Here is a 19,971-nt window from a genome sequence, read left to right as displayed (position 1 = left end):
TGTTTCTCACTTTCCTTTATTCTAGAATAGTCTCTCTCTCTCTTTTAAATATATTTCATAACACTGATTTTTTTAAAATGCCCCAGCTGGCAGCTTTATTGGTGGTCTTTCAGCGTGTTCTGTCTGTTTCCTCATGTTTAGATCCTGGCTAAATGCCCTTGGCAGGAAAACCATGTGGGAGATGTCACCTGTCAGGAGAATCACAATGGCTGTACATCCAGAGTAAGAAGTTTGACCATCTGGTTGGGGTGGTGTCCATGTCTCGTGCCCCTGTGATTCTCCCAGGCATCCTGGCATCCCTTTATGCTTCTTATGGGCAGCATTCTCCATGAACACACACCCTCTTTAAAAGCTGAATTGTGCTGGTCATCCGACAACATGATTGTTGGCCATGTTTCCAGAGCAGTCAACATGATTGTAAACACAGGATTCCTGTCGCTGTTCGGAGGTTTTGCAGGCCCTCAGACAGTGTCTGGACACTGCGATGGAGCAGAGTGGGCAGTGAGGTCTCACCAGGCAAACTTTTTATGGAGCCCCTTAGGAAGGATAACCCACCTCCTCTCTCCAGGCATCCGCAGCAGGTGCTCCTGACCCTGGACAAGGGAATGAGGGGAGCACGGGGCCTTAGGCTTCAGGGGTACAGACAAGCTGGTTCCAAACCCTTCTGCCCCCTGCTCAGAGAAACCTGGAAGGAAGTCTTGCACAGAGCGGACGGTTTAGTTTATCTCAAGCAGACATGTGCAAACTTCAGCCCAAGTTCATAGCTCAGCGAATCCTAACAGTGAACATGCCCACATTTCTCGACCACACAAACTGTCCTTGGGGCATCAGCCTTGCAGTACTCTTGGCCCCTGTTTCCATTCCCTTCGTACCCCCAACCAAAAGGGTTCAGGTTGTAGTACCTGAAGCCTTGGGCACTTTGGGGTGTCCCCAGGTGCTCAGGGATACCAGCACACCTGTGCAGGTAGGAGGCAGCCTCTCAGGCGCTCTGTGGCCGGCGTGGCGGGTGAGACAGGCACCTGACTGGCCTTCTCCCCAGGAAGTTGGTCCCCTTCCTCAAAATCAGACACTGCACTGTGCCTCCATCTTCTGGCACAACGAAGCCGGGAAACCAAATTGAAAAATGGGTTGACAGACGCTGGGCAGAGGCGAGGCACAACAACATGACCATCCTGGGAAGCCCGGCCGAGAAGCTCCCTGAAAGTGGTTGGGGCCACCGGGTTCTGAGTGAGGGTATGGAGCCCAGGTGAAGTGGCATCCTGGGACCCGTGTCCGTGGCTGTCCAACAGTGCCAGGAATGCCAACTAGCCCTCCACCTGGCCCCACTCAAAGTCCAATTGGCCCTTCGGAGCCTGGAGTCTTTCATCTGGGCCTGACCAGGCGAGAGCTGTGGCTGGTGTGGCTGGCCTGCAGGGCTGAACATGGCAGTGGGTGCTGTGCTGGGGATGGGGGTCAGTGTGTGGGTGTGGAGGGGGGACCTCAGTGAGGGAATCTCAGGTGCCAGTCAAGCCGAAGTCAGTACCATATGCTGGAACTCTCTGGGAAGCAAGGTGCCCACCTTTGGCATCCTTACTTTCCTTCTCCACATGAGGAAGCTGAAGCTCTTGGCCTGAGCTGCCCAGCTTCCCGCAGCCACCCTGTGCCTGCATGGGTATGCCTAGAACTGCGATCAGCCATCTGGCTTGGGCCTACCAGGGAGCTATGTCCAGGCTTGAGTCCTCTCCTGGGCCCAGCTTTTCCTGACCCACTTAAGTGACTGCTGTGCCCATGTGTGGGCTTCCTAGGCAAACAGCAAGGTCCTACTGTATACCACAGGGGACTGTATTCAATGTCCTGTAATAAACCATAATGGAAAAAGAAAATGAAAAGAATACATACATACAGTCATCAAGACAGTATGGTACTGGCACAAAAACAGAAATATAGACCAATGGAACAAGACAGAAAGCCCAGAGGTAAAGCCCACGCACCTATAGGCACCTTATCTTTGACAAAGACGGCAAGAATATACGATGGAGAAGGGACGGTCTCGTCAATAAGTGGTGCTGGGAAAACTGGACAGTTATGCGTAAAAGAATGAAATTAGAGCACTTCCTATCACCGTACACAAAAATAAACTCAAAATGGATTAAAGACCAGAAACTATAAAACTCTTAGGAGAAAACATAGGCAGAACACTGTATGACATAAATCACAGCAAGATCCTTTATCACTCACCTCCTAGAGTAATGGAAATAAAAACAAAAATAAGCAAATGGGGCCTAATCAAACTTGAAAGCTTTTGCACAGCAAAGGAAACTATAAAAAGGTGAAAAGACAGCCCTCAGGATGGGAGGAAATAATATCACATGGAACAACTGAGGAAGGATTAATCTCCAAAATATACAAGCAGCTTATGCAGCTCCGTACAAGAAAAACAAACAACGCCATCAAAAAGTGGGCAGAAGGGGCTTCCCCGGTGGCTCAGTGGTAAAGAATCTGCCTGCTAATGCAAGAGACAGTTTCGATCCCTGATCTGGGAGGACTCCACATGCCGCAGAGCAATTAAGGTTGTGCGCCACAATTATTGAACCTGTGCTCTAGAGCCCACATGCCCTAGAGCCCATGTTCCACAACAAGAGAAACCACAGCAATGAGAAGCCCGTGCAGTGCAGCTAGAGAGTAGCCCCCACTTGCCGCAACTAAAGAGAAGACTCAGCACAGCCAAAAATGAACGAATCAATAAAAATTTTTTTTTTAAGTGGCAAAAGACCTAAACAGACATTTCTCCTGAGAAGACATACAGATGGCTAATAAACACTTGAAAAGATGCTCAACCTCGCTCATTATTAGAGAAATGCAAATCAAAACTATGATGAGGTATCACCTCATACCAGTCAGAATGGCCATGATCAAAAAATCTACAAACAATAAATTCTGGAGAGAGTGTGGAGAAAAGGGAACCCTCTTGCACTGTTGATGGAAATGCAAATTGATATAGCCACCATGGAGAACAGTATCAGTTCAGTTCAGTTCAGTCGCTCAGTCGTGTCCCAGGAGAACAGTATAGAGATTCCTTAAAAATACTAGGAATAAAGCTACCGTATGACCCAACAATCCTGCTACTGGGCCTATACCTTCAGGAAACGATAATTGAAAAAGACACGTACCCCAGTGTTCATCGCAGCTATGACATGGAAGCAAGCTAGATATCCATTGAACGATAAATGGATAAAGAAGCAGTGATACATATACACAGTACAATCTCACTCAGCCATAAAAAGGAATGCATGTGACTCAGTTCTGATAAGGTGGATGAACCTAGAGCCTATTATACAGAGTGAAGTATGTCAGGAAGAGAAAGACAGATAACGTACATTAATGCATATATATGGGATCTGGAAAGGTGGTATTGATTAACCCTCTGTAGAGCAGCAATGGAGACACACATAGAGGACAGAATTACAAACACAGGAAGAAGGAGAAGGTGAGACAAATGGAAAGAGTAGCTTTCAAAGGTATACATAACCATATATAAAATTAGATAGCCGGTAGAAATTTGCTGTATGATGCAGGGAGCTCAAATCTGGTGCTCTAACAACCTAGAGGGGTGGGAGCAGGTGTGAGGTGGGAGGGAGGTTCAGAAGGGAGGGGACATACATATACCTATGGCTGATACATGTTGGTATATAGTAAAACCCAATAAAGTATTTTAAGCAATTATCCTCAAATTTAAAGTAAATAAAAAAGGAATACATACATATATGTATAACTGAATCACTTTACTGTACAGCAGAAACTAGCACAACATTGTAAATCAACTGTATTTCAATTAAAAAAAAAAGTATCAGCTCCTTTTCTGAAAGAGGCCTTGAGAATCTGAGAACAAATCACAGCAAAGTCATCTTTCTTCGCTTTGCCAGTCGGGTTCTGCCCACCCACGAAGCCCCGGGGGAGCTCTGGGCCCCACCGTGGTCAAGGGAAGCGCTTCAAGGCTGGACCCGTGGTGAGGATCCCTGGACCCTGGCATGGGCCATGCTTCTGGTTCTAGACACTGACTCCCAACTGGTTGGCCACTGTGCTGCTTGGCAACAATGTCTTCTGCTTTTGAGCTTTTGCTAATGTGTCACAATTACAGAAGCACAGTGATTCTGGATTGACAGCTTCTCGTACTATGGAAATGTCAACAAAATTTTAAGTGAGTTTGGTTGGAAGTCACCTAAAGTTCAACAGTAGGGACTGGTGAGTAGACTAAGAAACATCCCGTGTGAGGTACACTCAGGCTGCCTTGAGATCACCTTGTAGAAGAGCAGAGTGACGAGGCAGGAGATCACAGGGGCAGTGTGGGAGACTAAAGGGCCCATGGCACATCTGCATCGGAAGATAGAAAGGCTGGGTAAACGCCTGAGGATGCCCTGCCATCACCTCCAAGGTGAGGCGCAGCGGGTGCTTCTGCTCTTTGGATTTTCAGTATTTTCCCAGTTTTAAACTAAATAGCTATTACTTCCTAAACCAGGAAAAGAGAATAATTAAAAAAAATAAATGAAGTGCATTTTGCTACAGTTCTAAACATGGTTAGGTTTATATTCTTGTATAAATAAAAAAAGCTGCTTTAAAAATTTTTTAAATAACTAAATAAAGGACTTCCCTGGAGGTCCAGTGGTTAAGACTGCACTTCCACTGCAGGGGGCATGGGTTCAAGTCCTGGTCAGGGAACTAAGACCCCACGTGCCACATAGTGTGGCCAAAAAACCCACAAAACTTGCTTTTACAAAATTTTAAAATAGACTTTATTTTCTAGAACAACAGTAGACACACAGAAGAAATTGACTGGAAGAGGTCCTATATTCCTCACATCCAGAGTGTTCTATCAGAAACATCTTTCAGAACAATTGTTACAATTAATGAGACATTGGCATATCATATCAATACATTATTATTAACATTTATTCAGGTTTCCTCAGGTTTAACCTCATGCCCTCCAGCTGCTCCAGGACCTCTCCTGACCTCACATGACGAGTAGCCATCACGTCTCCTTCAGCTGCTCTTGGCCAGGAGGGTCTCTCAGACTTTCTTGGTTTGAATGACCCCAGTGGTTTGGAGGAGGGCTGGGCAGTGATGCACAAACTGTCCCTCTGCTGGCCTGTCTGATGTTTTTCTCGTTATTAGTCTGGGCTTGTGGGTTTGGGGAGGAAGACCACAGAGGGGAAGTGCCCTTCTCATCACGTCCCCCTTAGGGCCGTGCTCTCAACGTGACTCCTCACCTTTTGCCCTTGATCACTTGGCTGAGGTGTGTCTTTCAGGTGTCACCTCTGAGGAGTTCCTCTTTCTTTCTCCCCCTTCCCATCCTGTTCTCTCTGGGGAGAGGACCCACACTTGTGGCCCACACTTAAGGGGAGTGTATTCTCCCCCTCCTTGAGGGGACAGTATCGACATAAATTATTTGGAGTGCTTCAAAGAGGTTGGTCTTTCCTCCCCCACTTAACTTTCTTCAATTATCTACTTATATCAGGATCGACTTGAGGACATTCATTTTATATTTTGGGTTACAATCCAAAACTACATTTTTTATTCTGTTGCTCAAAGCCTTCCAAGTGTGCCTTGACATACCCCATCAGTGGGGGTTGGGGTTTGTTTTCAGCTCCTCCTCACTGCAGGCACTGCAAGATATCCCAGGCTCATCCTGCGCATTTCTCCCCAGCCTTAGAACCAGGTGTTTTCCAAGAAGCCCTGGTTCCTGTTACTGGAGACGGTGTAAGAGACCAAGATCTGGACTTTTCTGGTGGTCCAGTGGTTAAGAATCTGCCTGCCAGTGCAGGGGACAAAGGTTCGTTCCCTGGTCTGGAAAGATTCCATATGCCTCGGGGCAACTAAGCCCATAGGCCACAACTACTGAGCATGCACTCTAGAGACTGAGAGCAGTAACTGCTGAAGTCTTCGGGCCCTAGAGCCCACGCTCTGCAACAAGAGAAGCCACTGCAATGAGAAGTCTGAGTGCCGCAGTGAAGAGTAGCCTCTGTTCGCTGTAACTAGGGGAAGCCTGGGCAAAGCAATGAAGACTCAAAGTAGCCCAAAAAATTAAATTAAAAAAAAAAGAATTGGCCACTTCCACTCCAGAGGGCATGGGTTCAATCCCTGGTTGGGGAACTGAGATCCTACCTGCAATGTGGCTCAGCCAAAAAAAGAAAATAAAAATAAAAGAAGTTGAGACGTCAGGGTAGACAGTTCCGCCTATCACTTTGATCATGCACTGAACACTACAGGTTTGACATCACTCACTCGCCTTATGGGTCCCAGGCTCATTTTGCCAATGGTACCCACAGTACTTTGGCCACCTGATGTGAAGAGCCAAATCATTAGAAAAGACCCTGATGCTGGGAGAGATTGAAGGCAGGAGGAGAAGGGGACAACAGAGAACGAGATTGTTGGATGGCATCACTGACTCAATGGACATGAGTTTGAGCAAGCTCTGGGAGATGGTGAAGGATGGGGAAGGCTGGCGTGCTGTAGTCCATGGGGTTGCAAAGAGTCGGACATGACTGAGCGACTGAACAACAGCACTCGCAGTAAGGCACAGACGCTGGAGGTAAGCTAAGCCTCCGTCCTTTATCAGGAACATGGGGAGAAAGGATTTATTCATTTGGTGAAATCCCATTGGGCCTAACCCACAAGTATCATGTTCAGTGGGCCTGGCACGCCCGAGACACACAAAGCCACCCTGTTACTCTTCTCAGTCTACCTCATACAGAGTAAGGCATCTGTCTGTGCTGATGTCACCACCTGCCGCCCTTCTCCACACAAAGAACTGGCCTCCAGCCAGCGCCTCTGGGGTCCCTCCCCCAGAGGCCCAGCTCTGACCGAAGCATGGACCCCTCCCTCCATGCAAGTCTCCCTTGGTAGGTGAAGGCCAGGCCCCTTTTGGGTCCTCCCAGCCCCCATCACCGACTCGATGGACGTGAGTTTGAGTGAACTCCAGGAGTTGGTGATGGACAGGGAGGCCTGGCGTGCTGCAATTCATGGGGTCGCAAAGAGTCGGACACGACTGAGCGACTGAACTGAACTGAACTGAGCTCCCTCTCCCACTGGAAGGCCACTGTCATGCTGGGAACCCTGTTCATGCCTCTCCAAAGAGGCTGCTCCCCAAGCCAGCAGCCACCCCAGGGTCCCCCTTCTTTCATCTTCAGCCTTTGGCCACACCCCTCCCTGACCTCACTGTCTCCCTGGGTCAGTGAGACTGTGGCCTCCCACAGGAGCCGTCCACACAGGAAACCACAAATGGGCCATTTAAGCTCCCCTTGGGGAAGCCAACTTCAGTGGGTCCAGAGCTGGTCAGACTTCAGGGCATACTCCCAGTCTTGGGGGGCCGTTGAGAGGATGAGGTCTCCGTGATGCTCCCCACTCTGGGATTGAAGCTGCAGGCTGCCTGAGAGAGACTGGGTGGTCGGAGGCTAGGAGCAGGGTCCAGGCATGAATCCTTCCTCTGTCCCTTCACATAGCCTCTTCAGGCCTCAGTTTCTTTTTTAAAATTTTTATTAAGATATTTGGCTGCATCAAGTCTTTCCTCTATCCCTTCGCATAGCCTCTCTGGGCCTCAGTTTCTTTCTTTTTTTAATATTTATTAAGATATTTGGCTGCATCAAGTCTTTGTTTCAGTATGTGGGATCATTTGTTGTGGCTGGGGGTGCGGGGGGTGGGGGCTTAGTGGCCTCAAGGCATGTGGGAGATCTTAACTCCTCAACCAGGGATCGAACCCGTGTCCCCTGCATTGGGAGGCAGATTCTTAACCACTGAACCACCAGGGAAGTCCCAGGGCCTCAGTATCCCAATTTGCAAATTGAGGCTTGTAATAAGACCTACTTGCTGGGCACCGGGGGAATCAGGGTGTCATGTGTGGGGGGCACCTAGTGCAGGGAACGCTGAGGAAGCCAGGTCTGTTGGAGAGTCATGACCCGGCCACCTTTGGAGGGGGTGCTTATCAGTATGTCACAAAACCCACAGGGGCTCACTATCTTCGATGCACATGCCACCTCGGGGTGCCTCCATGGAGATGCCGGCCCGTGAGCCTGTATGCAGTGGCGCTGACACAGACTAGTCACGCGGCCCTTTGTACCTGAAGACAGTATGAAGCACAGAGCTCACTGAAGACTGGGAATGTTCTCTTCAGTCCTAAGTTGCAGCAGGAGGTAGAAACCAGGCAACGAGTGTATGGTGTGCAGTCACACGTGAAGGACAAGATTGTGTCTATGTGTGTATGTTTGTGTGTGTGTGTGTATGTGTTTATGGGGAGGTTGTGTCCTCTGGGACTAACCACAGAAGCAGAGTCAAGGGCTGGCCTAGAGGGAGAATTTTCACCCTCCAAAATTCTGCCTCTTTCAAATTCTGGACCATGTGCATGTGTGATGTTGTGAAAATAAATATAATACAAACTTCAAAGAATGTGCTAGCTGGGTAGGGAGTGTTTTGTGATGAAGTTTTGAAAGTGGAGGTTGCTGTTGGAGACACAGCACTGTTGATGTACAAATGCCGAGTCGTGCCCCTAGAAATGGAGGAGGTGTGGCGTGAATGTCACCCCAAGATCAAAATAAAGAGGAAAGGGAGCTTCAAACCATGCTGGGGGCTTGTCTGAGACAGGCCCGTTACTGCTGTGTGTGGAAAGGATGAACAGAAGGAGCAGGGGTTGGAAAAGGCCCCGGAGTCCCTCTCAGCTTCTCCCTGCTGCCCGGGGTTTGTAGGGGTCCGGGTCAGGTCGGGGTGTGAAGCAGCCAAAGTACCCCCTCAAATAAACACGTCTCCAGGGTGAGGCTCTTTTGTTATCTTTTCTTCATTATTTAAAAAAAAATATGTTACAAAACAATATCATTCACTATATATTTCTTGCTTATTTTTCTTTTTTAAAAAAATTAATAAAAAAGTCACTTTATAAAATAATACAAAAGGGCAGGAGAGGCTGGGGAGCTGGGCTGGGGGAGTATGCCTTCTGGGCTGGAGGCTGAGGAATCCAGTGCTTCTGGCTCCCTACCGTGGGTTGGAGGTGGAGGGAGTATGGGGCGGTTAGGAATGAGGCGATGGGGATGGGGGGTGTCAGGAGGGCGGGGCAGGAGGGGGCCAAGGACCACAGCCAGGCTGATGGCAGGTCCACCATCTCTGGCTGGGGCCCCTCAGAGGCAGTAGGAGAGAGACAGTGAAGGTTGCCAAGGGAGGGCGTCCAGACCCAGGGTGGGGATGGCAGGGGCCCTGCGGTCCTAGAAGGGCAGGAGGGCCTGGAGGGGAGATGGCCGGGGCGAAGGGCCCTAGCTTCCGCTGCTCAGCATCCCCAGCAGTTTACTGGGCTCCAGGCCCTGCTGCTGTGCTACCGTCTGCACGTCGAAGCCCATGTGCATCAGGAACTGGGCCACATTCATCTCCTGCCCCGTGAACTGGTCCCGGATGGTGGGGCATGAGGGGTTGCAGTGGGGCCAGGGGCAGCTGTCCACCAGGTGGATGGGGCAGCCCTTCAGGGGGGCTTTGTTGGCCTTGTGGCTGTCGTGGAGGCTTCGGTCCCAGCAGTGCAGCGCCCGGGGCAGCGAGGTCCCCTTCACTTGGACGTCTGTCCAGTGGCTGCAGACAGAAACCCAGGTTGGGGATCACTCGGGTGTGGCCAAAGCAGGGGACGGCATTGCCACCACTGAGTTCTTGCCACACAGCTAGTTGTGCAAGTGGTTTTGAAAACCCTCAGAAGAAGCCAGAGCTGGGGAGGCTGGTGGGCAGGCCTGCTGGGGATGGGGGCGTTGCAGATGTCTGGATTGAGAGCCATGGATAAAAGCTGTTCTGGGGCCAGGGGGCACTGACCTTCGGATGATGATCTCGTGAGAGAGGCAGGCGGGGGCAAAGCTGGCCCTGTTAGGAAGAAGGCAACCTGTGAGCAACCACATCACACCTCAGCTCCTTCCCCACCCCAAAGCGCATAGGTCACAGCTCCTCTCCTGGGAGGCTGTCCCCTACCTGGCTCCTACTTCCCTCCTGCTGCTTGCTGTGTTGGCCAGTGGCTCCCCCTACGCCTTATCCCCACCAGCTCCCAGGTGCCCTATTAACCCCTGTCCCTTTCTGCCTCCAAATCCTGCTCAGAGTAGGGGCTCTGCTGGACAGGTGAATATTTGTTTTTTTAATAGACTTTAGTTTTTCACAGAAGCTTTATGTTCACATTGAAATTGAATGGAAGACATAGATTCTTTTTCATCCCCTGCTCTTATCCATTCACAGCCTCCTCCATCATGAATATCCCCCACCAGTTGGTATGTTTGTTACAATCAATGAACCTAGATGACACATTATCACCACCCAGAGTCTGTAGTTTACATCAGGGTTCATCCTTGGAGTTGTACTGTCTATGAATCTGGACAACCGTATAATGACACATGGGCTTCCCTGGTGGCTTAGATGATAAAGAATCTGCCTATATGAAGGAGACCAGGCTTCAATCCCTGGCTTGTGAAGGTCCGAGGGAGACGGGAATAGCTACTACTCCAGTATTCTTGCCTGGAGAATTCCATGCACAGAGGAGCCTGGTAGGCTACATGTCGCAGTCGGACATGACTGAGTGGCTAACGCTACTACGACTGCAGTGACATGTGTCCACCGTTGTACCATACAGAGCAGTTCCTCAGCCCTAAACATCTACTGTTCTCCACCTATTTATACCTCTCTCTCCCAACCCCTGGCCACCACTGATCTTTTTACTGTGTCCATAGTTTTGCCTTTTCCAGGATGTCATAGGGGCTTCCCAGGTGGCACAGTGGTAAAGAATTCGCCTGCCAATGCAGGAGATGCAAAAGACTTGGGTTCGATGTCACAGAGTTGGAATCACACCACATGTGGCCTTTTCAGACTGGCTTCTTTCACTTGGTAACATGCATTTACAGTTCCTCCTCTTTTCGCGGCTTAGTTGCTCACTCCTCTCTAGCGCTGGGTAGTACCCCTTTGTCTACATTGACCACAGTTTATCACCTCAAGGACCCCTGGGTTGCTTCCTGTTTTCCATCTTTGCGGCCTCTCTTTTCAAGTCAAGTGGTTTACTATGTATCTGGGGGGCCAAGTGGGGTCCCCACACACTCACGGCACATCCTTGAGTGTGTTCCGCAGCTCACGGCCCAGGTTCTGGATGTACAGCCATTGGCCCTCCTGCACTGGCTGCCCCGTGAGGTGCACATTGTCCACAGTCAGCTGGGCCTCGTCAAACAGCCACTGCACCACGAACACCGGGCCTGGGGGGATGGCTCAGCTGGGCCTCGCCTCGGAGCTCTGCCCCCCACCCCAGGCTCCAGGGGCAGAGGCCAAAGCCAGCTCCACAGCAGGCTTACAGCCCAGCCAGGCCCTGGCTGCAGAGTGCTGGCGACTAGTCCCCCTGGCACGCTGCCTTGAAGAGGTGCCTCGTTCCCTCCTCCCACCTTGGCCTGGCTCCAAGGACTCCACTTTGACCAAAACATGGCGATTATGTTGCTTCGAGTGTGGTGCTGGCGAGGGACAGCCAAGGCCCCACGCAGGGACAGCACTGGGATTCAACTCCAAGGCACGTTCCTCACCGTGGGTGTGGTCAGCGTAACTAACCATCCTAGTTTGCTTTGAACTGAGTGGACTTTTAGTGCTAAAACTGAGAAAGTCCTGGCCAGGCTCAGATGACTTTGTCAACCCTTCTTGGGTGTGGCAATGGTCTCTGAGCCTAGCCTCTAAGGACTGGACTCCAGGCTGGGTTTCCAGCAGACACAGAAAGGCTGGACACCCACCGCCAAATCCCACCCAGCCCCCCCCCCCCCGCCCACCTCCCTGCGTGCCCACTCACAGCGCAGAGTTGGGTAGACTTTGTAGCCAAAGAAGCAGTTCCATTCCTCGCCCTCCTTGAACTGGCGCCGACAGCGCTCCGGGACCACCCCGTTCCAGTACCTAGGCCACACACTGCAGGTTAGGCTGCTCTCCCCACTCCCACCCAGCCCCCACGAGCTCCTCCACCCCCTGATGCCACCCAATCCCAGGCCCTCTGCACAGAATGGGCCCTCCCTCCCGGGGCACCTGATGCCCCGGCGGATGGCCTCTGTGGGCGCGCAGGTGATGGTGTCGATGCAGTCTGTGCGGCGGTACTGCTTGTTGTCCAGGAACCAGCCGGAGTCAGCCAGGCCCCGCACCTGGATGGCTGGATAGCCCAGCTCCTCCAGCTGCTCGGCCACGCGGTCCACGTTCAGCAGCACCCCCGTGCCCCCCGCACTGCAGGGAAGGTGGGAGGTCAAGCCGGGCAGATTGAGGAAGGACACTCACCCACCAGGCCTGCCCAGCCCCAGCCCATTCCCCAGGGCACAGGGAGCCAAGAGCATTCTGAGCTGCCACCACGTTCTGGGTTCGTGTGTAAGGCCCCTGGGCCCTTCCAGGTCTTGGAGGCAGAGAAGGGCTGGCAGAGCTCCAGGCACTGACACAGAGCTAAGTGTCGGGTCATCTCACTTCCTCCCACCCCTTCTTCCCTCCCCCCCTTCTCACTCTCTGACTCAGTTCCCTTATCTGAAAATGAAGGTGAACTCTGTGGTCCAGGCCCCTCTGTCCATTCCTTAGACAACCCCTGAGTCCCCTACTGGGATACAAGCCCACTGGGATACAATGAAGTGATCTTGCCTACAGGGACCCCAGCCCTTGGCGGTGCATTGGTCCACAGCTAGCCCCTAGTCAACTGCCTAGGTCACTGTGATCCAAAGCCTCCCTCACACCCAACAACCACGGAGGCAGAAGCGTCTGCGGGACAGCTTCCAGCCACATGGCATTCGGGAGCCAAACCTCAGAGATGCCCCATGTTGCTGAGCCTCCTGGCCATGCGTCTGCCCTGGCTCAGCCCCATCTTCTCCCTTCCATCCACACTCCCACCCCAGCCCCTGCCCAGCCCACCTGCTCCCTGCCAGCAGCAGCACCTTGGCCCCACTCAGCCCTTTGCCCAGAAGCTCTCGCACAACCTCCCGGATGATGAGGGTGCCCATGAAGGCGTACTCATCTGCACAGAGAAGGAGAGCTGGCTTCAGGTGGTGGCCTGGACAGCCAGTCCTCCCATCCCCAGGTTGGAAGGAGGTCAGGTATAGCTGGGTGTCTGGAGGGTCTTCCACAGGATGGGAACAGGGGCAGGGGTAGATTGAAGGAAGGTGGGTCAGGTACACAAGACTGTGCTGGGGGCCCTTCCTCGGGGAACACCTAGGAGTGAGGAACCCCCTCCCCCAGTGTCAGGCCAGCCATGGACAAGCCAGGCAGTGGGCGCTGGGGGCGTGCACCCTGGGACACACTATCGAAGGGTTAGAGGGAGTCACAAGGCTGAATGTCTGTATTTCCCCACAAGTGCTGTCCTCCCTGCCCTGCCTCTGTGGGGGTGGGGGGGAGGGGGTGGAGGGGAAGGCATGGGACTCACTCTTCTCAGACTTGGATGAAGCCCCACTCCACACATCGCTGGAGCAGTAGGGGATGAAGCTGTGACACATGGATGGTGTGAGCCTGCCATGCTCCTCTGTTGCCCGAGGACCCCAGGAAGGATCACCCTCCTCGGGAAGGACTCCTGAGGACAGGACCTCCCTAGGAAGGACCTCTCCCAGGACCAGATCCCCTTAAGGACAGGATCCCCCAGGATGGACTTCCCCTAAGAACCTCTTAGGAAGGAGCCCCCAGAAAGGACCCCCAAGACAGGACTCCCCTCCCCCAGAAAGGATCTTCTGGCTCCCTCTTACACCATGTTGGCGTTCCACCAGTGGGGGTTCTCCTCTGGCTGGGAGGACAGGATCCCTGTGCCTGTGACAGGGAAGAACAGAGGCAGTAGGTCTTTTTGGTGGGAGCAGGGCATGCAGGCAGGGGTGAAGACTACAGGAAGGTAAGCGGATGTAGAGGGATCCTACCAAGCTCCAGCAAGGAGGTGGGTGGTGACACCCACCTGAACTAAGGTTGCCGGGGAAGTGGGGAATGGATGGGTTTAGTTACTCCAAGGAGTCTCCATGACCAGGATGCCCAGCCGGGCTGTGACTTTTGGACATGACCCTCAACCTCCCCCCCTTCCACCAGCTACTTTGACCAGGGACCAGCTCTGTACTGTGTAGCCAGGGTGAGCCCTGGGAAGTTACCTGTGGAATAAGAATGAAATGTTAGAGTGAATGTTCCCTAATCTTGGTGGGGTGGGGGACGGATGGGGTGGGGCCTCTCTGGGGATCTAGGGAATGAAGGAGAAGAGGCTTCTTCCAGGACTTCCAATTATGAGCCCCTTTCCCTTCCCCTCGCCTCCTGGGGATTCCTCGGCAAACCCTGGCGCGCTGACCTGTGCGAGTGCGGGGCCAGTCCTTGGAGCTCATGAGACGCCGCATGGTGTCATATCGGGAGTCGCAGTTCTCCCGGTTGAAGCAGTACCAGCCTCCTGCGGGCACAGCCCACAACCTCAGGGTCCAGTGCCGAGGGGACCCTCCTCTTGCCCCGCTGCATCCGCACCTGAGACTCACCTTCCAGAAAGAGTAGCCATCGCCGGCTGCCCTTGGATTCCTTCAGGTAGTAGCTGCAAGGGAAGTGAGTGGAGTGGGTGGTCATGGCGGGGGGTAGGGGGGACGGCGAGCGGGGGCTGCAGGGTCCAGCTCGGGGAGATAGGGGTCATTCCACCTGTCGCCGGGCACGCGCCGGCCGCACGGGGGCGCCAGCGGACAGGCCCCCGAAGAGCGCGCCCGGCCGGGCCAGCGGCGGTCAGTCCCGGGAGGTGGCGCTCGCGAGGCGGGGAAGGGCGGCGAGGGGCTGTGTGGTCCGTGGAAAATCCCCACGGCCCGCCCCGCGCGGGACCCGCTGTAACCCCGGCGCAGGCGGCCAGGCGGGGTGGGGGGTGGGGTCTTCGCCAGGGCTCCAGATCCTCCTGGGATGCGCAGTGGAGCTTGGAGAGTGAAAAGCACTCTCGAGGGTGCGTGGGGCAGGGGGACGGGGTCGCACAGGCGGGCGTGGAGGGGCCCGGGCGCCATCGAAGCGGCGTCGCATCCTTCCTACCAAGGTCGGACCTAACGTCGTGTTCCTCAGGCTGTGCAGTCACTTGAGGGCATGGGCAGCCCTAACCCCTCCCCAACCCTCAGCCTCGCATCCTTCCTTTATCTGCTAGGGGCTGGAGAGGGGGTGAATGCCGCACCCCAGGTCCTTCTGTCCCACCTGCGCCCCCTGTCTATTCCTCCGGCTGGCTGGATCTCTGGCAGTCCCAGCAGCAGCCCGGAGCAGACGGGGCGAGTTGAGCTGGGATGGGGGTGGAGGTGCGGACGGCAGGCGTCTCTCCGCCCCGCTGTGTCACCTCCTCTTGCTGGAGTCAGGGCCACTCGCGGACTGCCATCTCCCCGCCCAGGGAACGAAGAACGCGAGCACAGGGACTGGGTACCGGTGGCCGAGGGGTCAGTGCCCGGGGCTGGCCCAGGACCAACGCTGCCCCAACCCCCGCGCAGCTAGTCGCCTAGCAGGGCCCTACCCGGAGCCAGCGCCTCCGAGGCCCGACGGGAGCCCTTTCCCTTGTGGGCGACCACCGCTGCGGCCAGCAAGGACGGTCCAATGCAGGCTCCGTGCGTCTGAGCGGGGACAGGGAGGCGGGTGGTGCGCACCCGCTGGCGACCAGGCAGCCGGCGGTCCCGGGGCCACCGACGGGGGCTCGCTGGTCGCGGCGGGCGGGTGCAGGCCTTACCCGGCCGGGCTGCCGTCGTTGCAGGTCACCGACGTGTTGAGCAGGAGGTGCAGGCGCAGGTCTTCGTTGAGCTGCTGCGCCGAGCAGGGGTACAGGGACTGCGCCAGGCTCTTGACCTGTGCCATGAAGCTGTCCATGTTGCCCTCCACGGCCGTGAAGTCCAGAGGGAAGCTCTCCACCGGTTGCCCGGCTGCCGGGGCCGCCTCGGCCCGCGGCGGGGGCGGCGGCGGGGGTGGCTGCTGGCCTCGGCGCCGCCAGGTCTTCCTGCCCTCGCCGCCCCCGGCCCAGTGCAGAAGGCCCAGCAGCAGAAGCACGCGCACCCCTCGGCCCATGGCCGCACCGCTCGGGCCCGCGGCCACCTGCGGAGAGCAGGAGGCGTTGAGGCGGCGCGGCGGCGAGGGCGCCAGGCCGGGGGCGCCCGGGCCGCGGCGCGCCAGCCGCGCCTGCTCGCTCGCCCCGCTCCCCGCGTTGGGCCCGGCCGAGGAGGCGCGGGCGGCTCGGCGTCGAGGCTCTCGGGGCCGGGCGCCGTCGGCCTGGGCAGCTGGGACTCCGCGCGCGGCCGGCCGAGGGCAGCGCAGGGTCTGGGTGCGCTGGCTCCGGCCCGCGCCAATGAGCGGCGGGGGCCGAGCCTGGGCGTAGTTTGCGGGGGCCGCGGCGGCCCGGGTGCCCGCGCGTTAGATGTGCCGCCGCCGCCGCCGCCCGGGCTCGGCGGAGGGGGAGGGGGCCGCGCTCGCTCTTTTCTTGGCGGAGGCATCGCCTTTTCTTCCCAAACCGCAAGCCTGACGGAGGGGCCTGGACTACCCCGCCGCGGCCGCCGGAGGCGCTCCCGGCCCGGCTCCGTGGGGGGCAGCGCGGCCCGGCAGCCCCGGCGGCTCATTCACCGCGGCCAGCCCGGCGCCGCCGCCCCCGCCCCCGGGCGGCTGGAAGGGGCGGCGCACGGGGGCCAGCGGGGAAGGAGCGGGGTTTTTCCGCGCGGGGGGGAGCTCGGTTGGCCACGCGGCGGGTCGGCCCGACGGGCTGGGGGCGCAAGGGGAGCGCTCACCTGAGCCGCCGGGGGCCCTTCGCTCCCGCCGCCCAGGCCCAGAGCAGCGGCGGACGACTGGCACCCCGGTCGGCAGCCCCCACCCCGAACCGGCCCGGAGTCCCGCGCTCACCGCGGCCCGCGCGGGCGGCCCCGCGGCCCCGGCTCCTTGGCGTCGCTCGCCCAGCGCCAGCCCGCTGTACGCCCGGCTCGGCTGCCTCCCCTCTGGCGCTGGCGCGGAGCCGCCCGGGACTTTTATCCAGCGGGGCCCCCGGGATCAAAGCGACGGCGGACACAGGGCTCCGCGCCGAGGGGCCGGCAGCAGAGGCGCCGGGGCCTCCCGGAGGAGCGGACAGGTGTGGCGCGAGGCCCCGGCGCCCTCGGCGACCTGCCGGAGGGACTGGGCGCCGCAGCACGGCGCCACGGGGGAGTCGCCCTGTCCCGCGCCTGGGTGGACAGATTCTGGGCGGCCCTCGGAGGCAGTGGGTGCAGAGCGGGCGCCGCCACTTTCCGAGGTCGGTGGGCCTCGGGGTGACGTCCTGGTTCCTCCCCGCGTGTTCTCTGGCTTTGCATCCCGAGCCAGGGACCCCTAAGAACCTCTCCCCGCCCCAGCCGACACCGGGGCGTGGGCCAAGATGGAAGAGCTCCCGGCTTGGTCTCTGTTCAGTGACCTCCGGGCAATAAAGTGTACCTGCCCCTTCGTCTCACCTTCCCAGCGCACCTCACTGGGGACAGAAGGAGAGTTCTCAGAATCCAAAATGGGGTGTGTGTGTGTGGGGAAGCTGCTTACTTAGGAGCTTGTTCCGGGCTGCGTGGACAGACAAAAGAAAAAAAGGGGGATTTATTTGCCCTACACACAACACACACTAAGCACCATAGACAGCTTTGGTAGAAAGACCTCTCATTCCCCTCCCAGGCACAGCTTCGCAGATGTCATTAAGCCGTTCCAAAGATAAGAAATAGACCTTGCCTTTCGGGACAGGGGTCTAGAGCTGGGGCACAGCTTCCTGAGCTCCCTCCTGACTTGGGGCAGTAGGGAAGCTGTGTCCTCAGGGAGGCAAGCACCTGCAGCCCCTCTGAGGCAGGAGAAGAGAGGTTGCCAGAGCCTCTGGCCACACCAGGGACCACTGACCCTGCCTTCCCCTCCTGCCCTGTTGGCCCCGAGCACTGTCCTCCTCAGCAGTCCCTGGGCTGGGTAATGAGCTGTGGGGTAAACAGTTACCACACCCACCCCGTGCACACACACACAGCAGGCTGCTTCAGCGGTCTCTCAGAAGACACAGTGAGAGACCAGACAGGGCCCTTGAGAGCTTCTCTGTGAGGCTGAAACTGTAACTTCAACCTCGAAGCCTTGTATCAGGCTGAGGTGCCCCAGAGGTCAGCTTTGGCTGGAATCACGCAATGGAGAAGAGGGCAGACTGTGACAGAGGGCCTCCCCACAAGCACCCATAGGGCAGCTGGGCACCCATTTTCCTGCTGAGGGGACCAGAGACTCAGAAGTGCTAGCGGAAGAGCTGAGTGTGAGCTCTGTTCATTCAAAAACCCACGCTTGCCACACTGCGGTTGTCAGGTCAGTATACAGGCCCTCCATAGGACTGGCCAGAGACAGGCACTTCAAAGGCAGATTGCCCCATTTGAAGGTGTTCCTAGGCATTGGGGAGAACGAGCCCCAGGAACCTTCTCCGTCTAAGAGTCTGTTATTCTAAGTCCCAGGCAGGGAAATACTGCTTCCAGCCGGATGGCAGGATTGCATAGAGTTCTGCTTCACACGGACCTGGCTCTGAGCCATTTCCTGGCAGGAGATCCTGGGCAAGCTCCATGACCTCTCTGTGTGCCTCTGTTTCCTCTTCTTTAAAGCGGGGCAACGACCGTACCTCCATCAGAGGGCTGTTGTGGGATTACGGGAGCCCATGCGTGAAAGTGCTCAGCGCTGCGGGAATGGCAGTTACGACTGCCAATGGAATTCCAGTGTGAGGGGGGAGCTTGCATGCTGCACTCGCTGGCATTGCTGTAATGAGATTTAGCCTGCACTTTGACCAAAACGAGTTCCTGTTTGCTTTATTCAACACTACTAGCAGTATTGAAGAGCCTTCCCCAGAACTTGCCTGTCCTTCCGTGTCTCTGCCTTTCCCACATCCTCTTCTTTAAAGCTTTAGACCCTGGACCCCAACTCTTGGGGGCAACAGCTCCTGAGAGCCTTCTGGAGCTGTTCATACCCCCTTCTCCTCTCGACTCTCACAGACTGGCTCTGTTCCCTCAAGGGCCAGCTTTACCTTCTGCACCTCGGACTCCTCCAATTCAGTCTTCAGCTCCCAAAATCTGGGAGGGAGATTCCCAGGACAGCAGGTTGGCCTCAGTTTCCAGGCTGCCTGCACTCAGCCTAGAGGCCGCCGTGTCCCTGACACGTGGGAGGAAAGGGATCCTGGACTGAACAGTGGAAGTTCAGATAACACCTCACACCCACTAGGATGGCTGTGATAAAAAAATATGGAAAGCAGGGAATTCCCTGGGAGTCCAGTGGTTATGACGCACTCAGTGCTTTCACCGCCAAGGATCGGGATCAATTCCTGGTCAGGGAACTAAGATCCAGCAAGCCATGTGGTGCAGCCAAAACAAAAACAAACAAAGGAAAACATTGAAAACAACAAGCATTGGTGTGGGTATGGAGACACTAGAGCCCATGCATTGCTGGCAGGAATAAAAAAGAGTATAGCTGCTATGGAAACAGTTTGGTGGCTGTGCAGTAAGTTACATACAAAATTATCACATGGCTCAGCAATTCCACGCCTAGGTACAATCCCAAGAGAGATGAAAACAGGTGTTCAAACAAAAGCCTAACCATCACTGTTCACAGAAGCAGTACTCACTGTAGCCAAAAGGGGGAAACAGCCCAATGTCCATAATGAATAAAATATGGTCCATCCACACAATGGACTATTATTCAGCCACGAAAAGGAACAAAGTACTGACACGTGCTTCAACATAGATGAACCTTAAAAACAATAAGGCAAGTGAAATAAGCTGGAAACAAAAGGCCACGTATCTTATGATTCCATTTACATGAAATATCCAGAGTAACCAAATCAATAAAGATAGAAAGGCCTTTCTTGCTCAATCCTGTCTTAACTCTTTGTGACTCCATGGACTGTAGCCCTGCCAAGCTCCTCTGTCCATGGAATTCTCCAGGCAAGAATACTAGAGTAGGTAGCCATTCCCTTCTCCAGGGGATCTTCCCGACCCAGTGATTGAACTCTGATCTCTTGCATTGCAGCCAGATTCTTTACCTTCTGAGCTA

General features: G+C 55.5%; 1 protein-coding gene across 1 annotated transcript; it reads right to left on the bottom strand.

Moving 5' to 3' along the window:
- Positions 1-8,833: 8,833 nt before the first annotated feature.
- Positions 8,834-16,238, bottom strand: NOTUM (notum, palmitoleoyl-protein carboxylesterase). The gene is made up of 11 exons (XM_024980983.2): positions 15,656-16,238; positions 14,457-14,509; positions 14,279-14,374; positions 13,701-13,761; positions 13,388-13,446; positions 12,880-12,982; positions 12,022-12,213; positions 11,795-11,895; positions 11,072-11,219; positions 9,808-9,855; positions 8,834-9,576 (listed from the first exon to the last, which is right to left on the bottom strand). The coding sequence occupies exons 1-11, from the start codon at positions 15,985-15,987 to the stop codon at positions 9,270-9,272; spliced, it is 1,500 nt and encodes a 499-aa protein (XP_024836751.1). The 5' UTR covers positions 15,988-16,238; the 3' UTR covers positions 8,834-9,269.
- Between the last annotated feature and the right edge of the window lie 3,733 nt (positions 16,239-19,971).

The sequence above is a fragment of the Bos taurus genome, chromosome 19 (assembly GCF_002263795.3).
Source record: "Bos taurus isolate L1 Dominette 01449 registration number 42190680 breed Hereford chromosome 19, ARS-UCD2.0, whole genome shotgun sequence".
NCBI lineage: Eukaryota > Metazoa > Chordata > Mammalia > Artiodactyla > Bovidae > Bos > Bos taurus.
Note: the sequence above shows the minus strand (reverse complement) of the source record. Positions and strands in the feature narration are given on the sequence as shown.